This window comes from Ovis aries, chromosome 12 (assembly GCF_016772045.2).
Source record: "Ovis aries strain OAR_USU_Benz2616 breed Rambouillet chromosome 12, ARS-UI_Ramb_v3.0, whole genome shotgun sequence".
NCBI classification, from domain to species: Eukaryota; Metazoa; Chordata; class Mammalia; order Artiodactyla; family Bovidae; genus Ovis; species Ovis aries.
This window is the reverse complement of record NC_056065.1, coordinates 53,402,222-53,426,004: the sequence shown is the minus strand read 5'-3', so window position 1 is coordinate 53,426,004 and position 23,783 is coordinate 53,402,222. Positions and strand designations below refer to the sequence as shown.

Here is a 23,783-nt window from a genome sequence, read left to right as displayed (position 1 = left end):
ATTTTGATGGTTTTGACTGTCACAAATGGGTCTGCGATATTGAATTTGAGGCTCAAAATAAACTCATCCTGGTTGCACCCAGCAAATGCAGGCTGCTTTTCCTGAAGTACAACACACAGCCTCTAGAAATGTGCCACTCTGTGCTGTCCCTGCCAGGCCAGCCCCTGCTGACCTGAGACAGGAATGCAGTTGGGTAGAGAGAGGGTATGCAGCAGTCACAGCATCCTTTGCCAAATCCTACTCCATCACTTATCAACTATGTCCAACCGGGTAATTTATTCACAGGACCAAATCCCATCTCTCAATGACCACATAGAGGCAATGAACCCACAAAGGAGAAATGACAGTGGTACCTAACTATGATGATTTATTTTATGTGTCAAGTTGGCTGGGCCCTGGTTCCCAGATATGAGGTCAAACATTATCCTGGATGTTTCTATGAGAGTGTTTTTAGATGAAATTAACGTTTCAATCAGTGGACTTTGAGGAAAGCAGATTGCCCACCATAATGTGGTGGGCCTCGCCATATAAGTTGAAGGCCTTAACAGAACAAAAGACTGACCACCCCCAAGTAAGAGGGGATATGCAGCAGATGCCACCATACTTGAACTGATACACTAGCTTTTCCCTGGATCTCCAGCCTTCTGCAGATGTGAACTTCTTAGCCTCCACAATCACACAAGACAATTCCTTAAAATAAATCTGTTCATATATATATATATATATATATATATATATATATATATACATGCATTCTATTGGTTCTGTTTCTCTGGAGAACCCTGATGAATATACTGCCTTATGGGGGTGAGTTGCACAAAGGTCTTAGTCCAGCATCTAGCCCAGAGAATGCTCTCAATACACATAAACTTTTAACCAAGAACATAGCTTTGGAGCCCAACAGCCACAAATCTGTCCTGGCTCTGTTGTGTCCTATAATCTACCACCTTCTCTGAGCCTCAGTTTCCTCATCTATGAAATTGAGAAATGGAATATTTTCTGCCATATCAGTAAACAAAGGACATCACAGTCATCACTGATTGCAGCCACAGCCAATGGTGAGCTGGTGAGCCCCAAGAGAACTCATACCAAAGAAATGATTTCAGTGAGCCCAGACTCTTATATCTTCCCATAGATAGAAAAATGCTAAACTCCTTAACTTGAGATACCTGGCCTTCTTTAATTAAAATAATCATTTAACATTCAGACTACTTGCTCTTTGTTACAAAACTCCTATATAATCTGGCTCACCCCCTCACTTCCTTGGAGCAGTTCTCAGGGTTACTTGAGATGCTGCCTACCAAGCTTGAAGTCCTAAAAATCCCCACTGAATAAAACATAACTCTCGACTTTTATAAGGCACATCTTTTTTCAATTAGTCTTGTACAGATGTGAGAGTTGGACCATAAAGAAGGCTGAGTGCCAAAGAATTGATGCTTTTGGATTCTGGTGCTAGAGAAGACTTTTGAGAGTTCCTAGACTGCAAGGAGGTCAAAACAGTCAATCTTAAAGGAAATCAGTCCTGAATATTCATTGGAAGGACTAATGCTACAGCTGAAGTTCCAATACTTTGGCCACCTGATGTGAAGAGCCAACTCATTGGAAAAGACCCTGATGCTGGGAAAGATTGAAGGGAGGAGGAGAATCAGATGGCAGAGGATGAGATGGCTAGATTGTATCACCAACTCAGTGGACATGAATTTGAGCAAACTGTGGAAGCAGTGGTGGACATAGGAGCCTGGCGTGCTGCAGTCCATGGGATTGCAAAGAGTCAGATATGACTTAGCAACTGAACAACAACGAGAAGCTCACTCCTGGAGTTGCAAGGTGTTTTAGCAGCACTCAAGTTGGTAAAGTTTATAGTTCATGGTGCCTGGGATTCATTTGTTTGCACTTTCACCCCATATGCATATTGGTTGTGCCACTACTGTTCAAATGCTGGAGACACAAAGAGCCTGAGTTCCTGCCCTTGAGGAGCTCATGCTTTAGTCCAGAAAGGTAGACAATATACATGTAAATAAATATGTGGGATAATTTCAGACCATAGTATATGCTGTGCAAAAAATAATACAGGGTAATGTTGTCAATGTAAAAAAATGCACACCATGAGAATTGTGAGTCAAGTTTTACTTGGGAGCAAAAGGAGGACTATAGCCCAGGAGACAGCATACACATAGCCCTGAGAAACTGCTCCAAAAAAGGTAGGGGGGAAGGTCAGTATGTCTGTGATTTGGGTGAAGAGGGAGTTCATGCAATGAAGCACATATTTTTTTGCAGAAGTTTTCTGCCAGTCGTGAGGAGCAGTCATCACCATGAAGAATTTTAGTGCTTTTCTAGACATGAGGAGATACAATAACTGAGCTCATAAAATCAGCTCCTGAAAATATCTATCCAAAGAACTCTTCTGCCAGTTTTTCTCAGAGCACAGAGTGCCTCATTTCTGCTCTCCATCCTGAGCTCCTTTCAGGAGGTATTGAAAATCAGCAGCAGTGGTAGCACATGATTTAATCCTTGTAGAGGTAGATGGCAAGGGCCACTTTGTAGTTGACAGTGTGTTGAAAGTGACTCTGAGGAGGTAGCGTTTGAGACCCAAATGACACTTGTGGAGACTTGGGAGAGGGACATTCCTGGTGCACAGGAGGCCCTCGACTGGTATGCAGAATTATCACTATTGCTAATAATATCTTGAGACATAACAGCAAGTCAGGGAGCACTAAGTCATCACCTACTGTTTGTGCAATGTCACTTCTCAAAAGGTGTTTCCCTAGTTGAGCTAAGCTCCTGGTCAGCATGTTTCCCTGGGTTTGACCACAGATGTCCCTAGGTCCCCCATGGTGTCCCCACTGCTTCAAGGGAACTTTATATCCAGGAGATGACTGTTCCAACAGGCAATACTTTAAAACTCTTCTTCTTCCCTAGAATCATATTCTTTCCAAAACTCTGGGTGGCGGCTGGCAAAAATGATGGTTGGTGGGTACCCAGCAAGCCAGGGAGCCTCTCCCCCACTCACCTGTTCATTCAGTATATGACCCCTGGCTTCTGTACTCTGCAGGGCTTTTGTATTTGAGCAAACAACTGAGTCTGCTGACCACAGTGAACCACTGGAGGTGGGATAAAGGAATAAAGTAGACTCATTAAGAGGGAACTCATCTACCAGTACCTATTACAATGAGGGTGTAATGCTGTTTCCACAGCTTGGGGCACCACCTCACTAGGATTCTGGGAGAAACACACCATGACTTTGGTAGAGGTCCAGTTGGATTGGGCTACCGAGATGGCACAGTGGTAAAGAGTCCACCTGCCAATGCAGGAGATGCAGGTTCAATCCTTGGGTCAGGAAGATCCCCTGGAGAAGGAAATGGCAACCCGCTCCAGTATTCTTGCCTGGGGAAAAAAATCTCATGAACCAGGAAGCCTGGTGGGCTACCCCTCCTGGGGTTGCAAAGAATTGGACACAACAACTAAATAACAACAAAAATAACAGTTGGATCCGGGGCCTTCAGTTATGTCCCTGGTAGGATACTCCCGGGAGTGGGGATTAGAGATTGTGATGACAGCAAGTCCAATACCACATAAGTCTCATCTGAGTCTGTGGCTAGGCTGGAGTGGTGCTGGTGATAGACTGTTCTGTGTCTCAAACTCCCATCCTCTGAGCCCTCAGCCCCCTCCTCCATGAACTTCTCTATCTTCCCTACAATGGCCGAACATCAGTGGAGTTCTCTCCCTTGATCAAAAACCATCTCCAGATACCTTCATTCGCAGTAAGGTACAAATAATGGCTGGAGCCTTTCAACAAGAATTTAAACAGTATCTGTTGGTTCAGGATGACCAGTGTGTTTGTCTATATTGTTTTCCCAGTGGAAGCATTACCTGCACTGAGCGTGGAGCCCACAGATGTTGCTATTAACTCTGGGAAGATGCTGGCACACTGCTCCACCTGTGCAGAGACTCTGAGAAGACAGCCCCTCTGAGCCAGGGGTCTCCTCCACTGGAGCCAACAATGCTGGTGGCTGAAAGGGTGACCAGGAGTCTCCTCAAGGATAAAGGAGAGAAAGAAGAGTAGGGACAGAGAGTGAAAGAGAAGGAAAGGGGGGATGAAGTGAGAGAGGCAAGGAGGTGGGAACAGGAGGCAGGATTTAGTGCTCAAAGCAACCCAATCTGAGGCCCCCGGGTGATGGCTGATTGTATGCATCAATTTGTCTAGGTCATAAGGGACCCAGATATTTGGTAAACATTATTTCTGCATGTGTCTGTGAGGGTATTTCTGGATTCAATTAGTACTTTAATCTGCAGACTGAGTAAACAGATCACCCTCTCCAAAGTGGGTGGGTAGCGTCCAATCCATCAAGGGCCTGAAGAGAACAGAAAGGTGGAGGAAAGAGGAATTTCTTTCTCTTTCTCTCCCTCTCTCTCTCTGCCTCTCTCCTTCTCCCTCGCCCTCTGCCTGACCACTTGATCTGAGTTCTTTCCTGCCCTCAAACTAGAACTTAACCTTTGGCTCTCCTGGTTCTCAGGCCTTTGGATTCAGACTAGAATCACATCACTAGCATTTTTCATGTCTCCAGCTGGCTGACTGCAGACCATGGGCCTTCTTGGTTTCCATAACTGCCTGAGCCAATTCCTTATAATCCAGACAGATGGACAGACAGATAGATGATTTCCTATTGGTGCTGTTTCCCTGCAGAGTCCCGGCTAATTCACCCAATCATCCACTCTCGACTGTCTCCAAGCAGCTACTCTGTCACAAGACCGCATTTATTTCCCTCACAGCACTTATCACTACCTGCAATTACTGTTTTGTTTACTTGTTTGTTTTCTGTTTCCCCCATAAGAATATGAGGACCAAGCCAGCAAGGGCTCTGTCTTCATCATGAAAGGCACACCCACAGGGCCTGGGCCAGAACACTTAGCAAGCACTCAGTAATTCTCTGTGGAGGCAAAGATGCAAGGGAGCTTCCATATACATGTGTTAATACATGGTATTTGTTTTTCTCTTTCTGACTTACTTCACTCTGTATGACAGAGTCTGCTTTCATCCACATCACTACAAATGACCCAATGTTGTTCCTTTTTATGGCTGAGTAATATTCCATTGTAGGTGCTGATGAGCCTATTTGCAGGGCAGGAATAGAGATGCAGAAATAGAGCATGGACTTGTGGGCACAGTGTGGGGAGGAGAGGGTGGGACGCACTGGGAGAGTAGCATCGACATACATATACTACCATGAAACAGACAGCTAGTGCGGAGCAGCTGGACAGTGCAGGGAGCCCAGCTCAGTGCTCTGTGATGACCTAGAGGGGCAGGATGGGGGTGTGGGTGGGAGGAGAGCTCGAGAGGGAGAGGGTATACGTATCAGTCAGTCACTTCGGTCGCTCAGTCATGTCCGACTCTTTGCGACCCCATAGACTACAGCACGCCAGCTGTCCCTGTCCATCACCAGCTCCCAGAGCTTCCTCAAACTCATGCCCATCGAGTTGGTGATACGTATACACATAGCTGATTCATGTTGTTGTACAGCAGAAAACTACACAACATTGTAAGGCAATTATACTCCAATTTTAAAAAAAATAAATGTCATTAAAAACTAAAAGTGAAAAAAGAAAATTCAAGGGGAGCAACAGAGAAAGAAACATAAGGAATATATTATGGGAAACAATGGAGAGATGATTCCCAGAAATATCCCAGGAGCTTCTCACCAGTCCCCTAAGTGTCAGTCCCCAGCAAGGTCCAATGATGCTAACATCCATTACCTTGCATCAACCTGCCGGGTGTGTGACATTGTTTCATACTATCTCTGAATCAAAGCACTGCATTCCACATCCTGGAAAACACTGCCTGTCACAGCCTATGCTCCAAAGAAATGTCACACACACCCTAAGGCCACTGATGTAGGCTTTTCAGAAGCCAAGTCCCAGGGTTCTGTTTTGTTTTGTTTTTTTTTTAACATTTTGTTGGTCCAAGGTAACCTGCTTTTTGGAATCCTGGCCTCCAGGAAAGTTAATTGCAAGTTCTGGAGATGAGAAGTCTGGAATGGTGCCAGCACAAAATGAACAGGTGATATTCAGCGGAAGTGGGACTCACGGTTGGGGGTGGTGTCAGGGCAAGTGGGAACCACCTGGCTGTACTTTAGAGGGAAGACTCTGAGCAGAGGCCATTGCAAAGGTATGAACTGACTGTCCTTCCTTTATGAATTGCTACCTTTTAGGATCAGAGGAGGATATGACAACCCACTCCAGTATTCTTCCCTAGGAAATCCCATAGACAGTGGAGGCTGGTGGGCTACAGTCCACAGGGTCACAAAGAGTTGGACACGACTAAGTGTCTAGACAACAACAGCAATCTCAGGATAACCATCAGGGTTTGAGTTCTGTCGACAAAGCTTTCCTGACCCACTCACCAAAACAGAATGATAAACACCCTTTGTCCAGGTCTTAGCTTTTTCCTCAGTGCCACTTTAGCCAGACATGGGTTGTTCTCTGCATAACATCTCAAGGTGGCCAAAGCCTATTTTAGGAACAGAAGTCCTGCTCCCAGGACTTGAATTCCAGTCCCCACCATCTGGGCTGCTGCCTCTGGGGATGAAGGAGAGGCTGCCTGGTCTCCCAGTCCAAGTAGGAGAAATGGATAGGACAAAGTCATCTTTGCAGGTCAGGCCTTCCAGTCTTCACATCCCCTATGCTGCTCTCAGCTGTCAGCTCCAAAGCCTGACTCAGCCACCTTCGCCCAGCGCACACATCTCAAGCCACGAGGCAGGCTCTTCTCTGGGAATCCTTCCTTGGCTCCTCCACTCCGTGAATTCTAAACTCCGAGATCGGAGGTCTCACCAGATGCACCCAGGGGCCAGGCTCAAAGCATGTGCTCCTCTGGGCACTGATGGTCAGTTCTCCTCCCTTTCAGCATTTCCCTCTCTTCTCAGAGGGGAGCCACCGGCTGGGGTTCAAGAGAGTGAGGAAGGGTTGGGGGTGGCTCAGTCGTCCTCATCCTCATCTTCGTCCTCGGTGTCTTTGTTGGGGGCACACCTCTGGAAGCACTGCACCACGGTGGCCAGGAAGAAGCTGGAGATGATGGCAGCGATGGACACGGCCACGCCAGAGAAGATGATGACAAACAGGTCTGTGAGCGAGAGGCTGAACTTGCACTCACTGAAGCTGGCCTCCGACAGCTCGTGCAGGAATATCCTCCTGTTCTCCATGGGCAGGGAGCACTGGATTTCGTCCAGGCCTGTGAAAAAGGCAGGAAGAATGAGAGAGAGGTTTAGACTGTGTCTCAGGATGGCCCAAAAGTCAGCAAGGTGAGTGCTGACCAAGTGCAAAGCAGGCGCATCACCCAAACACAAAAGGGGGACAAAGCAGACTTGAATGCAATTTAGACTGTTTCAAGAGGCCTCACAGTAATCACATGGCAGAATCCAGAATGTGCTGGTCTCTCTTGACCCGCTTCAGGACAGGGGTTCCCCAGCATCCAGGTCATGAACATGTACCTCCTATCAGATCAGCAGCAATATCAGATTAGAAGTGAAGTACACAGTGAATATAATGCACTTGAATCACCCCCAAACCATCCATCCATCCCTTTGCCCACCCCCCGCCATCAGCCTGTGGAAAATTAGTCTTCCATGAAATCAGGCCCTAGGAACCACCACTTTAAGGCATGGCACTCTTGATTTTGAATCTCTAAGAGTGGTTGATGGAAGAGAATATCATCTTTCTAGGGTTTAGAAGCTCAGTAGACTCTAATCCAGACCTGATAATATCTGGCCTTGCAGGTGGACAGAGGTAGTGGGATGTATAGGGCCAGTGCCAACCAATGATGGCACACTCCAGTCGGTAGGGTAGCTTTCCAAGAAGAATGCCAGCCTCCTTTTCACTGCTACCCAGGCGAAACTGAACAAAGAAATCAGTGTAGCATCACAGACTGTACTCACTACCCTAGAAGAGTAGTGGGGAAAATAAGCCAAAGCTGACCTTCAGTATATAGTTAGGAAGCTGGCATGAAGCTCCTGTGTGCTTCAGAAGCACCTGAAGACTATACTGAAATTCAGATTTTCAGGCTCCACCTTCTGCAGAATCCAATTCAGCAGGTTTGGAGTGGGACCCTAGGCTCTGCATTTTTAATAACAATGAGATTCTGATGCTGCTGGTCCCCAAGGCACACTTGAGAAACATTATCTTCTAGTTGATGAGGAAGAATGTGAGGGGTTTTTAGAGAGAGTTCCTGGGACACCCACCCCACTACAACCAGAGAAGTCCTTGCAATCTCTGTCTCATATATTGGGTTCCCTTTAAGATCTCACTTGAAAAGTGAGATTAAAAAGAAGTTCTAATCTTGCTTGTTAATTTAAAAAGAAGTTTCAAACCCACAGTCCCCCCAAAATATTACACCTGGATATGGGCTAAGAAAGTGCTTCATCAGTTCAGTCACTCAGTCATGTCTGACTCTTTGAGACCCCATGGACTGCAACATGCCAGGCCTCCCTGTCCATCACCAACTCCTGGAGTTTACTCAAACTCATGTCCATTGAGTCGGTATTGCCATCGAGCCATCTCATCCTCTGTCATCCCTTTCTCCTCCTACCTTCAATCTTTCCCAGCATCAGGGTCTTTTCAAATGAGTCAGTTCTTCACATCAGGTGACCAAAGTATTAGAGTTTCAGCTTCAACATCAGTCCTTCCAGTGAATATTCAGGACTGATTTCCTTTAGGATGGACAGCACAGCAGTGACAATAAATGCAATCTAGAGCTTACCATTGGCTTCCCTGGTGGCTTAGACAGTAGAGAATCTGCCTGCAATGCGGGAGACCCAGGTTCTATCCCTGGGTTGCGAAGGTCCCCTGGAGAAGGAAATGGCAACTCATTCCAGTATTCTTGCCTAGAGGATTCCATGGACAGAGGAGCCTGGTGAGTTACAGTCCATGGGGACACAAACAGCCAGACATAACTAAGCAATTCACACACACACACACACACACACACACACACAAAGCTTACCATAGGCCAGGCACTGTTCTAAGCACCTCACACATAACAAATCATTTTATACTCACAACTCCATGAGACAGGTCCTGCTATCATCCCCATTTTAAAGATGAGAAAACAATTTCAGAGAGGTAAAGTAATTTGTCCAAAGCAGCACAGCTAGTAAGTGGCCTAGCTTTAACTCTAACTCAAATAATCTGCCTCCAGTAGACTTGGCCTATAGCCACTGTGCCTCCAAAAGGAACAGAAAAGGGATGTGGGGCTGGAAAAGATAGACAAGAAGACACGGGCCAGGGGGCACAGGAAGCCAATGCTGCCTTCCCATGACTGCCACCAAGAGGAATGGTGGCGACAGAAGTTGTCAGTCACCTGGGGGTGAGGGACACGTTCCTAGAGTAATGGGTTTATGACATTTAGATACCTCTGGAGGACTGCTCTCCCATCAGTAAACTGTTCCTCCTGGGGTACCCTATCTGCCATCAAGCAAAGTTGGAGGGCAGCTAGAGAACTGCAGGTTGGTGAATTTTACCCCTTCCACTTACTTGTAGGAGCCTAAAGCTGAGACTTGTCTGGGACAAAGGACCATCTTTAGAAGGGGTGGTCAGTTAAAGTCTAAAGGCTGAGAAGGAACCAGCCATGGAATAAGAGTCCAGACAGAGAAGGAAGCTGGTAAAGAACTCAAGATATGGGAAAAAAGTTCACCTGGGGCTGCAGAGTGAGCCAAGGGGAATTTAGCAAGAGCTGGGGTAGGAGAGATGGACATGGGCTGAGCCCCTGAGAACCCGGGTCTCCAAATAAATACTATGAACTGAGGCCCACCTCCACCAGCAATCCTGTTATGGACTGGACTTTGAAGCCCTAACATGACTATATTGGGACACCAGATCCTTTAAGGTCTTTATGAAGGTAATTACGGTTAAATGGGGTCATAAGGGTGGTGCTCTGATCAGTAGGACGGGTGTCCTTATAAGAAGAAGAGACAGCAGAGAGCTCTCTCTCTCTCTCTGCACATGCAAAGTCCATGTGAAGACACAGCGAGAAGGTGGCCATCTGCAAGTCAGGAAGAAAGATCTCAGCAGAAACCAACTCCACCCACACCTTGATCTGGACTCCTAGTCTCTGGAACTGTGATAAAATAAATTGTTTAAGCCCTGCAATCTGTGGTATTTTGTTACGGCAACCCTAGTAGACTAATAACAATCCTCACTGAACACAAATAAAAGATATAGACTTGTGTTAGTATTAAACAATAAAAATTGTTCATTACCAAGCATAATCTATACATCCTGATGTATATACAATACGAACTATATATTAATACAAAGTCAAATTACTGCCATAATTTCACAAACTTCAAATATAAGGAAATGCATAACAGTAAAATGCATGATATTAAATGAATAAAAAGGTCAGCTGTGTCTCTGATCTGGAAGAGGAGAGAAAAATAAGCTAGTAGTAACTAACATTCATACTGCGCTTACTACATGCAAACACTATTTTAAGTATTATGTGCATATTAACTCTGAATTCTCACAACAATTATTACTACGCCCATTTTATGGATGAAAAAACCAAAGCACAGAGAATCCATATAGCTTGCCTTCAACAACACAGTTTCACAGAGATGTGAAGACACTGTTTTCACATTAAGCTCACCTGCCTGCAATTTCTGTTTACCTTTGACTTCCTCTCTGTTCTCAGGAAAACTTCCATTATTCTCTTTTTCAGTGCCTCCTGGTTTCAGAAAGCTGCCTTCAACCCATCTCCATGGGGTACTTCCTCACACCTCACTGATTAGCTGGTCTTTACTGTGTATCTTTCCTTCTATCTCAGAAATGGAAGATGGAGGCGGACTGGCTGAGCCTCACCTTCCTTCTGCCCTCACTCACCTTTCATGCAGTCTATAGCCAACCCACTGATGTTCTTCCAATGGGAACCATTGCCTAGCGACCAGATTTACGTTCCCTCCTCTCCCTGAATCAGTGCCTACCTTAGATATCCAAGGAATTACCTGGATCAGAGCTCTGCAAGTTTGTCCAATTTACACTTGACAATGTTTCTGCCTATTTATTTTCTTAAGCCAAGCTTTTGCTTACCTCTAAGCCTTTTAAATGCAGTTAAACAAAACCAGAGAACTTTAAAAGAGAGTTTTAGTGAGGTTCCCTTGCAGACACTGTTTTCTTCAATGGAAAATAGAGAAAATCAATTGATTTGCCTCTTCTTAGCATCCACTCCACCCCTCCCCAAAGATATTACAAAAGTAAACAAGATGGATACCAATGGACTGCATGAAGCCCAGGCAGTTTCTAAAACCAAGGTAATATTTGCAATTTTCAAAGCCATAATAGGTCATCATGACCCAGAGAAAAGGTCCAGAAGTCCTTTTTTCAATGAGCTGTATTAACTGGCCAACAACCAACCCCCAAAACAACACAAGTCCACAAAGCCTGCCATTTAAATCCACCTTTGCCGATCACAACTCCTCAAGTCGATTCTGATTTCTCTAAGTTCTTTGTTCCTTGAGATTAGACTTGGCATTTTTACAAAGAGACACTTTTAGAAAATGTCATCTCCGATTTCTCTGTGGCTAGAGAAAACAGGCTTGCTTGAAAAACACCACACACAAGCCCACCAGGAGTGGGAGACTCTGGACGCACGCTTGATGGAGCCATCACGATAAGACATACTGACGTAATGGGTTTTTGTATTTCACAAAGGGCAGAGAAATGAGAGTCAGCAGGGCCCAGAGGAGGGGGGCAGGGCACCGCTGTCAGGCCGTCTAAGGACACATTCAAGGCTGGCTGCAGAGCTCAGGAGCTGGAGTCATCTTTCTCTGGGGTCACCTCTTCTCTCCAGCAGGAGTTACTCGACCAGGGTTTCTCAACCTCGGTACTACTGACATTCGGGCCTAGATAACTCTTTGGTGTAGGGGGCTGACCTACACGCTGCAGGATGTTTATCATTGCCCCTGCCCTCTGCCCACTAGATGCCAGCATCCTTACCCAGTGTGACAATCAATAATGTCTCCAGACAGTGCTACATGTCCCCGAGAGGAGGGCAGGGAAGGAAACAGAATTTCCTGGTTGAGAACTGCTGCTTTCAGCTGAAATGCTCAGCTAAATAGATAACTTTCTAAGGCAGGGCTACTGTTAGCTACTAGGCACACATTTAGTTGTTAAATGGCGTTTTAATTCGTGCATTAAACAAAACTGGTAAGGTTTTATGCTAGATACAAAAAAATATAAGAAAGGAGAAAAAGGCAGGAAGGAAGAAAAAGGAAGGAGTGCCATATTGCAAATGGCTGGTCCCAACTGAGTCTAACTGGGTGGAAAGCAGAACTAAGAAAGCCCAGGGGAGACCCGGAAGCACCCTGGGTAGATTTCTGAAAACAAAGACATTCACATCTGCCAATCCTGTGAGCCCTCACTCATTTCCCAGACTGCAAAGAGTGTGTGTGCAGGGGGTAGGTAGCACTTGTTGAGCACCTACTATGTTCTGATGCAGTGCACACCCCTTAACACATGACACTTATAACTGACCTCCCTTGGGGAGGTGAGTGGCATTACCATCAATTCATAGGCGAGGAAGCAGGCCTCAGAAATCCTGGCAATTCACGTACTATAATAAGGAAAGCCCGAATTCAACTTACCCTCTCAGCTCTGTTTTACTCCAAAGCCTGTGTTTTTCCTGTCACCTTATGTTGCCTGTAATGCTGAAGAAAGGGACACATTCAGCCTCCAGAAGCTTATAATCTGGCATGCCTGTGTGTTCAGTCGTTCAGTTGTGTCCTACTCTTTGCGATCCCATGGACTGTAGCCTGCCAGGCTCCTCTGTCCATGGGATTCCCCAGGCAAGAATACTGGAGTAGGTTGCCATTTCCTCCTCCAGGGGATCTTCCCAACCCAGGGATCAAAACCACGTCTCCTTTGTCTCCTGCATTGACAGGTGGATTCTTTACCACTAGGCCACCTGGGAAGCTATAGTCTGACAGAGGAGCCTAAACTTAAAAACAGCAAGCAGTGGAGAAGATGATGCATGATTGAGAATTGAGTATGGGCTTTACAAATTCAGAAAATAAAGAGCTGAATGTCTGGAAGATACGATAAGTATTCATCCATATTCATGGAATGAACAAGTTATCTTTGAGTTGGGGGATCACTGGAGAGGAATGAGAAATGTACTGCAGGTAAGAGGCCTGAGTAGAATCTGGTGAGAAGCAACATGAGGTATGTCCTCCTGGGCTAATATGTGCGTGCTTAGTCACTCAGTCATGTCCGACTCTTTGCAACCCCATGGACTGTAGCCCTCCAGGCTCCTCTGTCCATGGGGATTCTCCAGGCAAGAATACTGAAGTGGGTTGCCATGCCCTCCTCCAGGAGATCTTCCCAACCCAGGGCTGGAACCCAGGTCTCTCACATTGCAGGCAGATTCTTTACCATCTCAGCCACGAGGAAGCCCAGTACTGGAGGATCAAACCTGTGTCTCTAGGAGGATCAAACCTGTGTCTCTTAGGTTTCCTGCGTTGGCAGGCAGGTTCTTACCACTAGCACCACCTGGGACATCTGGGCTAGAATAGCACCCCCTAAATACAACATCTTCCCAAGTGACTCTTACTGGTTGATGTCAAGTGGCTGCGTGTGGAGTCATTGGAGCATCACTGCAAGGGATTGAGAATCTGGATTAAGGGATTAAAGGAAAGCAGCCCTGAGCCAGGATCAGGCTGCAATAGCTTTTTAAGCTTTTTTTTTTTTTTTTTTTTAATCAACTCAACAATTGTTTAGTCGCAAAATCATGTTGGACTCTTTTACAACCCCATGGACTGTAGCCCTCCAGGTTCCTCTGTCCGTGGGATTTCCCAGGCAAGTGTATTGGGATGGGTTGCCATTCTCTTCTCCAGGCGATCTTTTCAACCCGGGGATCAAACCTGTGTCTCCTGCATTGGCAGGTAGATCCTTTACCACTGAGCCATGTGGGAAACTCCAACTCAACAACAGTCGTTTTTTATTTTAAGCATCTTAAGAAACATTCAAATCAGGAGATAAGGCAATGCTGTCACACAGAGACAATGGTCAGGCTGCCCTAATGAGACAGGACACATGGCGTGAGCCTGCTCACTCATTCATGTCACCTGATGGCCCCTGTGCAGGCATGTGAGCTTGTAATCCCCTGGGCAGTGGTTTCTACATGTCCTGCATCCCAGAGGCAGCCAGGAAGTGCAAGGCATGGGCAGAAGTTGAGGGTAAAACCATCAGCCCGTGACTAAGATTGCTTGGAAGCCTAGAGTCTAGAGCTATGGTCCTCAGGCTTTTGAATTTTACATAGTAGTAAAAAATTTTAAAGTAAGAAATAGATGAGATTGACAGAGGACTGCAGCTGATAATTCTGTTCAGTTAGGACACCAAGCACACACATACACACGCACACTATCATCATTATATAAAAGATAAAATTTGTACATCTGTACACCATTAAAGTAGAGACATCATTTTGCTGACAAAGGTCTGTATAGTCAAAGCTATAGTTTTTCCAGTAGTCAGCTGTGGATGTGAGAGCTGGACCGAGCGCTGAAGAATTGATGCTTTTGAATTGCAGTGCTGGAGAGAAGACTCTTGAGGGTCCCTTGGACTGCAAGGAGATCAAACCAGTCAATCCTAAAGGAAATCAACCCTGAATACTCATCAGAAAGACTGATTCTAATGCTGAAGTTCCAATACTTTGGTCACGTGATGCAGAGAACCAACTCACTGGAAAAGACCCTGATGCTGGGAAAGATTGAAGGCAGGAGGAGAAGGGGGTGACAGGTTGAGATGGTTGGATGATCGTGGTGGATGGTCCATCACCAACTCGATGGACATGAGTTTGGGCAAACTCTGGGAGACAGTGAAGGACAGGGAAGTCTGGTGTGCTGCAATCCATGGGGTTGCCAAGAAGGGGACTTAGCAACTGAAAAACAACAACATGAATAAAGACAGGATTGGAGAGCATGGCTTACCTGTGTGGCCATAGGAGTTCCTAAACCGTCTCCCCAAAGGGACCAACTGTCCCACCTAATGGCCACTGGTGCTGGACAAGCACAGGCACCTCCTTTGCAGGACAAAAGTCCTCTTCCCTAAATTCATCGTCAGATACTTCGCAGCTGCCTGAAAAGAGGAAGACGTTTCTCCCATGCTTTTCCCTCTTGGGAGGTGGAAACATTCACTGCTCTTTGGAAACAGGTGGAACAGAACAGAGCACCCACAGAGAGTGAGGGCCCATCACTTCACCCCGCAGCCTTACAGGATAGTCTGCCAAGCACTGCATTGTCTGTGGGGGTATGTGTGTGTGCTCAGTCACTCAGTCATGTTCCACTCTCTGTGGCCCCATGGACTGCAAACCTCCAGGCTCCTCTGTCCATGGGATTCTCTAGGCAAGAATACTGGAGCAGGTTGTCACTTCCTTCTCCAGGGGACCTTCCCAACCCAAGGATCAAACCTGTGTCTCCTTCCTCTCCTGCACTGGCAGGCAGATTCTTTACCACTGAGCCACCTGGGAAGCCCCTGTTGCATTGTCTATGCTCCTATAATCTACAAAACAAGCTCCATAGATGGTACTGTAGTAACTCCAGTTTGCAGACAAATAAACAGAATACTATTTCTGTTACCTGCTTCCAATTCCCCAAAGGAGAAGTGATGGAGCCTGGATTTGGAGTCATTACCCTCCCCTATTGCCTTACAAATGCTTGAACAAGTGTCTGTAGGGATACTGAGACCCAGTAGGTCACAGACTTTAGCCAAAGCTGCACAGGAAACTTATAAACTCAATCTAGAACCCTCACTACCTCCAATGGAGGCCCAAGCCCAGAGTCCTCAGTGGGGAGAGGTCATTTCTGAAGAGTTTGGGTGTTGTCCTAACATCCTAGGGCTTCCATAAAAATTATCACAAACTGGGTGGCTTAAAACAAATTCATCCTCTCATAGTTGAGGCCAGAAGTCCAAAATTAAAGTGCCAGTAGGGCCAGGCTCCCACTGAGGGTTCTAGGGGAAAATTCTTTCTGGCCTTTTCCAGCTTCTGGTGACTCGTGGCATTCCATGGCTTGTGGCAGCATCACTCCAGTCTCCACAGCTGTCTTCACAAGACTTTCTGCTCTGTATCTCTTTCTGCCTTTCTGCTCTGTATTTGGTGGACCAAACCAGTCAATCCCAAAAGAAATTAACCCTGAATATTCATGGGAAGAACTGATGCTGAATCTGAAGCTTCAATACTTTGGCCACCTGATTCAAAGAACTGACTTATTGGATAAGACGCTGATGCTGGGAAAGATTGAGGGCAGGAGAAGTGGGCAACAGAGGATATGATGGTTGGATGGCATCACTGACTCAATGGACATGAGTGTGAACATAATTTATGAAGGACAGAGAAGCCTGGCTTGCTGCAGTCCACAGGGTTGCAAAGAGTTGGACACGACTTAGGGACTGAATAACAACAGTCTCTTTCACATCTCTCTTTCTCTTACAAGGATGCTTGTCATTGGATTTAGGGCCCATCCTAAATCCAGGATGATCTCATCTCAAGATCCTTAACTCAACTATATCTGCAAAGATTTTTTCCAAATAAGGTCACCTTCACAGGCTCTGGGTATTAGGGCTTAAACATATCCCTCTCAGTTCAGTTCAGCTGAGTCGCTCAGTCGTATCCGACTCTTTGAGACCCCATGAATCGCAGCACGCCAGGCCTCCCTGTCCATATCCCTCTAGGGGATGCAATTCACCCAATCGAGATGTCTAGCATGTAACAGTCATCCTTCAGCTTTTTACACTCCATCTCTACTCATATGGAGTCTGCTTTCAGATTTCATTTGGGGCAATCACCTCTTACCCCCTGGGTATGTCTTGTCCAGCTTTCTTTCTTCATTTATTTTTTGGCCATACTGCACAGCATGTAGGATCTTAATACCCTGAACGGGGATTGAACATGCAATACCACCATGCAGTGGTAGTGTGGAGTCTTATCAACCAGATTACCAGGACAGTCCCTTGATGTGACCTTCTTAAAATGCATGACCCCTTGCCCAAGTCTCTCTGCCCCAGCACACTGATCTTGTGTGGACTGACCAAAAGCATGGCCGGAGCCCACTCAATCCAGCAGCCCTGCCCTGCAGAACTCATCAACTGGTCTCTGCTTTCCAGACTCCCAGGGCTGCCCCATTCTCTCCTGAGTCTGCTTCCCAAGCCTCCTCTTCAGTTCTGTGAATTACCTGACATCCTTGCACTTTCCTTGCTTACATTAGCCAGGATTGGCTTTTTTTGTTTACACTTCAGAGGCCCAATTAACCAACAGATTATAGGAAAACTGAGTTCAAGGATGAGCCGGACACCTGTTACACTGTCACAAATCATCTCACTCTGCCCAGCTGTCCCATCAAATCACATGCTGTGGCTCCAGGCTCTTGGGGGAGCAGGGATGACTCTGTGCAGCTCATCTCCTGGCCTAGGGAGACAACTCGGGGAACAGGCACAATTGATGGAAATCTGAGTTCCTACCTTCTGTCTCCTTCCTCCAACCCAGATCCACCTTCCACTGAAACAAGGTGGGCACTGGCTCATCCAGGCCCAGGCAGAATGCAGCCCACTGCTCCTTCACTTCAGAACCACCTCCTCCTGCTCTGCCAGGCCCGCTCCAAAGAGATGGGCCAGTCCTCATGCAGGGCGGTTTGGCTCCCTGCCTGCTGCCACCCCTCCAGGCCCTCTCCTCTGACTGATGACTTCTCCCCAGCAACTGACACCTGAGCTGGAGAGGGTGAAGAGCTGCTACACTCCTGAAATAGATGGTGACACAGCGGAAGGCAGATTGAGATTAATCTCTCGCCCCTTTGCCAACAAACAGACCTGCAGCCAGCCAGAGGCTCGCAAGGGGCCCTTCCCCCGATTTGGCCTCTCTTGGGACCTGGCTAATGCCAGGCTCCTCTAAGTGCTTTTTGTCATTAAAAATATATTTTTGTCTTCCTAATTCCACTTATTATGCAAAGCCTGTGTATCCACCGAAACAACAGAACTAAAAAGAAGGAACTAAATACATGTTTAATACATTGGCTTACACCTGTCTAGAATTTTTTTCTTCTCTGTGTTCAGTTCAGTTCAATCATTCAGTCATGCCTGACTCTTTGCGACCCCATGGAATGCAGCACACCAGGCTTCCCTGTCCATCACCAACTCCCGGAGCTTGCTCAAATTCATGTTCATCCAGTTGGTGATGCCATCCAACCATCTCATCCTCTGTCATCCCCTTCTCCTCCTGCCTTCAATCTTTCCCAGAATCAGGGTCTTTTCCAATTAGTTGGCTCTTTGCATTAGGTACCCAAAGTATTGGAGCTTCAGCTTCAGCATCACTCCCTCCAATGAATATTCAGGACTGATTTCCTTTAGGATGGACTGGTTGAATCTCCTTGCAGTCCAAGGGACTCTCAAGAGTCTTCTCCAACACCACAGTTCAAAAGCATCAATTCTTCAGCACTCAGTTTTCTTTATGGTCCAATTCTCACATCCATACATGATTACCAAAAAAAACATAGCTTTAGGTAGACAGACATTTGTTAACAAAGTAATGTCTCTGCTTTTTAATATGCTGTCTAGGTTTGTCGTAGCTTTTCTTCCATGGAGCAAGCATCTTTTAATTCCATGGTTGCAGTCACCATAAGCAGTGATTTTAGAGCCCAAGAAAATAAAATCTGTCACTGTTTCAATTGTTTCCCCATCTATTTGCCATGAAGTAATGGGACCAGATGCCATGATCTTCATTTTTTGAATATTGAGTTTTAAGCCAGCTTTTTCACTCTCCTCTTTCGCTTTTATCAAGAAACTCTTTAGTTCCTCTTTGCTTTCTGCAATAAGGGTGGTGTCATCTGCATATCTGAGGTTATTGATATTTCTCCTGGCAATCTTGTTCAAACCTGTGCTTCATCCAGCCCAGCATTTCGCATGATGTACTCTCCTTTGTGCTTGGACACTTTTTTTGGTGGGATCCAGCATTCTCCTGTCAATGGTTGTTCAGCAGCAAGTTGTAATTTTGGAGTCCTCGCAAGAGAAGATGAGCTCACATTCCTCTCTGTGTGCATACACATAAAGCCCCAGAGCAGATCCACATTCCACCACTCTGGTAGATAAACATTCTGGGGACATCCTTCACTCCACCAACATAATCATCAAACATCACTTGAAATGGTTACATCCTTGGAATAAAAGCTATGACCAACCTAGAGAGCATATTATAAAGCAGAGACATCACCTTGCAGTCAAAGGTCCATACAGTCAAAGCTATGGCTTTTTCAGTAGTCAAATATGGATGTGAGAGTTGGACCAGAAAGAGGGCTGAATGCTAAAAATCTGATCCTTTTGAACTGTGGTGCTGGAGAAGCCTCCTGAGAGTCCCTTGGACAGCAAGGAGATCAAACCAATAAATCCTAAAGGAAATCCATCCTGAATATTCACTGGAAGGACTGATGCTGAATCTGAAGCTTCAATACTTTGGCCACCTGACGTGAAGAATCAACTGATTGGAAAAGACCCTAATGTTGGGAAAGATTGAAGGCAGGAGGAGAAGGCGAGGACAGAGGATGAGATGGTTAGATTGCACCACTGATTCAAGGTACTGAGCAAACTCTGGGAGATAGTGCAGGACAGGGAAGCCTGGCATGCTGCAGTCCATAGGGTCACAAAGAGGCAGATGCAACTTAGCAACTGAACGACTTGACTTATCTGCCCAATCCCAGAAAGCTTCCAGTTTTTTTCCTTCCTGAAGCAAAGCTGCTATGAGCACCATGTTGTTGCTGTTGTTTAGTCACTCAATCGTGTCCGATTCTTTGCGACTCCATGGACTGCAGCACACCAGGCCTCCCTGTCCATCACCAACTCTTGGAGCTTACTCAAACTCATGTCCATCGAGTCGGTGATGCCATCCAGCCATCTCATCCTCTGTCGTCCCCTTCTCCTCCCACCTTCAATCTTTCCCAGCACCATGTATATACATCCTTAATTATTTCCACAAGACACATCGCCCCCAAATTGCAGATTGTGTGAGAGTCCCTGAATTAATGCCAACAATGGATTTTGTCACCTTTTCATGTTTGCCAACCTGACAGGCCATAAAAGGGCACACTGGTAATTGAATTTGCATTTCTCTGATGACCAATAGAGCTAAATAAACCATGTGTGATGTGCTCACTGGCCACTGGGAGTTGTTTTTCTGTAAAGCGCCTGTCCAAGACCTATATGCTAATACATTCATAGGTCCTACCCAGGATGAGAAGGACCTGTGACAAGGAGCAGTGGGGAAAGAGTCAGGCTGAACTCCTCCACCCAACCCACTCTGGAGCAACAACTCCCAAGAAAGGAAGTCCCCTGTCCCATACCCAGGAGGAAGGGCATTCTCCAGGACCACCGGGTGTTGGTCCTGCTGCTCTTGGCCAGCGGTCATCACTGCTGTCACTCTTCTCTCCTGCTCATTGGAGTAAGAGGGCCTGGGCCAGTCAAACACCCTCCCTACCAGCCTCCTGGCACCCCAACTGAAAAGGCCAGGAAGCAGAAGCAGCTGTGGTTCTTTCACACGTATGGCCAGACTTTTGGCCTCCTGATTTCACAGCATCGTAGAGGGTGAAACCCAAAGGCACCTTTGACATCTAGTATCCCTCCCCAACCTCTCCCCTTTATTTTACAGCTGAGAGACCCAGAGAAGTTAGGCAACTTGCCTGAGGTCACACAGTCTGGATGGAACCCAGGTCTTCTGACCCCTCATTTAGTGCTCTTCTGGGGCATCAGGTTCTTAGTTCACTACAAGCACCTGGAGTTGCATGTACGTGGCCCCTGCTGCAGCTACTTTGTGCTACAAAGGAAGACTACAGGAGAGGGCATCGCAGATGGCAGGCAAGGTCTACTCCTTCTTCTGGGGAGTGGGCACTGGGGAACACCAGCTCTCATTTTTTATAGTGCTGACTTTTCTCCCCATCACCACTTTCATTAAATATCACCACATGGGGGAAGTTCCCAGTTGTCTTCACCATCTCAGCCAGGAGACACTCCATCTGATTAAGTAATCGGCTGATTTCTCCCTGAGGAAGATGCATCGGCAGCAGCAGGTCAAGGGCTCCTGCTTGGTCCTGGCTCCGCAGAGCACGTCCTATAGAAAGGGTGGATCCTGCACCAGGGCTGTGACTTGTGTCTGCTGCCCTCCACTCCAGCCTGAATCCCACCCCAAACCTCCAGACACCAACCTCAGTCACACACATAAGCATGGAAAACTGACTGCCTCCCAATGCAGTTTTCCTGGCCTGTCTTCCCCCTGGTAAGGAATGACAGAGATGGTCATTTCATGCAGAGATGGCTTGCAGTTTTATCCTCTGGGAAGCATGCAAGCATTTCCGCTACCACCACCACTGCTGTCATCTTGACCCATCACCACCATTGCTACACCCACCATCTCCACCCTGACGGCCATCTCGCCCATGTCCACCATCTCCACCCTCATACCCACCTCTCCCATGTCCACCCCCCCATGACTACCATCTCCACCCTGATGCCCACCTCCATCTACCACCACCACTGCTGCTGCCGCCTCCACTATCAATAACAGACATTTGCTACAAGTTGGACCTTGGGCTGAGTTCTGAGGTCACCAACCTGTGTCTACTTATGATAACTGATGAACTAGCTAGATCTTTCTGGCAAGACCAGCATGAGGAAAACTAAGACTGCCCCCAAGAGGCTGGTATCTCCCACCACCCATGGTGACGATGCTCCATGCTCCTCAGAGACACCAGCTGCAGCTCCCTTCCTGGACCCGCCCCTCTGATCACCCAGTGTCCCCAGTTAATATCTGCCGTTGGGCTCACTGGCCAGTTGGAAGAAGTGATGCTCGAGTGTTCTGAGGGTGATGAGAAGTGTGTGCATTAAGTGGGTACTTCAGATTACTTCTGTGGGGAAGTAATATTTATTGAAACTCTTACCATTTACCAGGAATCATGATAAGTACTGCACCACCATGTCCTTTAATCCTCTTCTCAGCAGCCCTATAGAAAAGTGGTTCTCATCTGGGGGTGATTTTGCCCCTCAGCAGGCATCTGACAATGGCTGGAGATGTTTTTGGTCCTCGAAACTGGGTGCAGTGCTAGTGGGTAGATGGTATGGCTGCTGCTAAACACTCAGTGCCCACGACGACCTCCGTAACGCCAGCATCACGTGCATGTGAGCTAAGTCGCTTCAGTCGTGTACAACTCTTTGCAGCCCCAAGGACTGCAGCTGGCCAGGCTCCTCTATCCATGAGATTCTCCAGGCAAAAATAATGGAATGGGTTGCCATTCCTTCCTCCAGGGGACCTTCCAGACCCAGGGATTGAACCACATCTGTTTTGTCTTCTGCATTGACAGGTGGGTTCTTTCCCATAATGTCAACAGGAGGGGCTTTCCTGATGGCTAAAGAATCCTGATGGTAAAGAATCCATCTGCAGTGCAGGAGACACAGAAGACACAGGCTCAATCCCTGGATCAGAAAGATCCCCTGGAGGAGGAAACCGCAACACACTTCAGTATCTTTGCCTGGGAAATCCCAAGGACAGAGGAGCCTGGCTGGCTACGGTCCACGGGGTCGCAAAGAGCTGGACACGACTGAGCGCATGGATGCTGTGCCAGCAGGATCGAGGCTGTGATGCCCTGCTTTGGGCTATTTTTTTTTCCTGTCCCATTTTTTAATTTAAATTTTGTGGTAAAATATACATAATCTGAAATGTACCATTTTAACCATGTTTAAGTGTACAATTCAGTGGCATAAAGTACATCTACAATGTGTACAACCCTCCCCACCATTCACCTCCAGAGCGCTGTTCATCTTGCAAAACTAAATCCCTCTTCCTGTTAAGCACGAGCCCTCCACCCCTCCCTCCTCTCAGCCCTTGGCAACCACCATTCTGTGTCTATGCAATCGACTATTCTAAGGTGCCTCAAGTAAGTGGATGATACAGTCTTTGTCCTTTTATGACTGGCCCTTCCAACGGGCATCATGTCCTCAAGGTTCATCCATGTTGTAGCATGTGGCAAAATTTCCTTCTGCTTTTTCAAAGATTAATTTTTAATGTGGACCATTTTTCATTGAGTTTGTTACAATATTGCTTCTGTCGTGTTTGTTCTGGCTTTTAGGCCAGTAAGGCATGCAGGATCTTAGCTCCCTGACCAGGGATTGAACCTGCACCCCCTGCATTGGACCGTGAAGTCTTAACCACTGGACCACCAGGGAAGTCCCATGAATTTCCGTCTTTGTGGTCCATTGTATGGATGGGCCACATCCTGTTTGTCCATTCATCCATCAGTGGACACCTGCGTCACTCCCACCCTTCAGTCATTTGAACAATGCTGCTACGAACATGGGTATAAATATGGGGTAGGTTCTAGATGCAATGACCGGGGCTCCAAGAAGCTGTATGATCTGCCTGAAGTCATACAACTCATCTGTGAGGGTCTGGACTTAAGGGCAGGCCTGGCCGTCACCAAAGCCCGTCTTCTTTCCATGACACCGTGGCAGACTGTTGTGACTGGCCTCGCTCGCATCACTGGTTGGACTTCACTTGCCTGTATCTCTCTGGAGTGACATGTGGCCATCCCCACCCATGCAGCTTGGGACATCTCCCCATGAGTGCTGGCACTTCCCTTTCAGGGAACATTCTTCCTATGCCCAAACCGCTCTGAAACAATTTACCAACACAGGAGCTCTGATTTTTCTAGGAAGTCGTGAACCAGACTGTTTTTGTTGTTGTTGTTAGATTTATGTTTCCTCTGACAGCAGAGGAA

At 46.8% G+C, this 23,783-nt stretch overlaps 1 protein-coding gene across 1 annotated transcript in view; it reads right to left on the bottom strand.

Moving 5' to 3' along the window:
- Positions 1–2,110: 2,110 nt before the first annotated feature.
- LRRC38 (leucine rich repeat containing 38) overlaps positions 2,111–23,783 on the bottom strand; it is a 38,830-nt gene continuing 17,157 nt past the window's right edge. Inside the window, exon 2 of the mRNA XM_027975880.3 lies at positions 2,111–7,222. Coding sequence (XP_027831681.1) covers positions 6,969–7,222 — 254 coding nt within the window. The 3' untranslated portion in view covers positions 2,111–6,968. The remainder of the gene's footprint in view (positions 7,223–23,783) is intronic.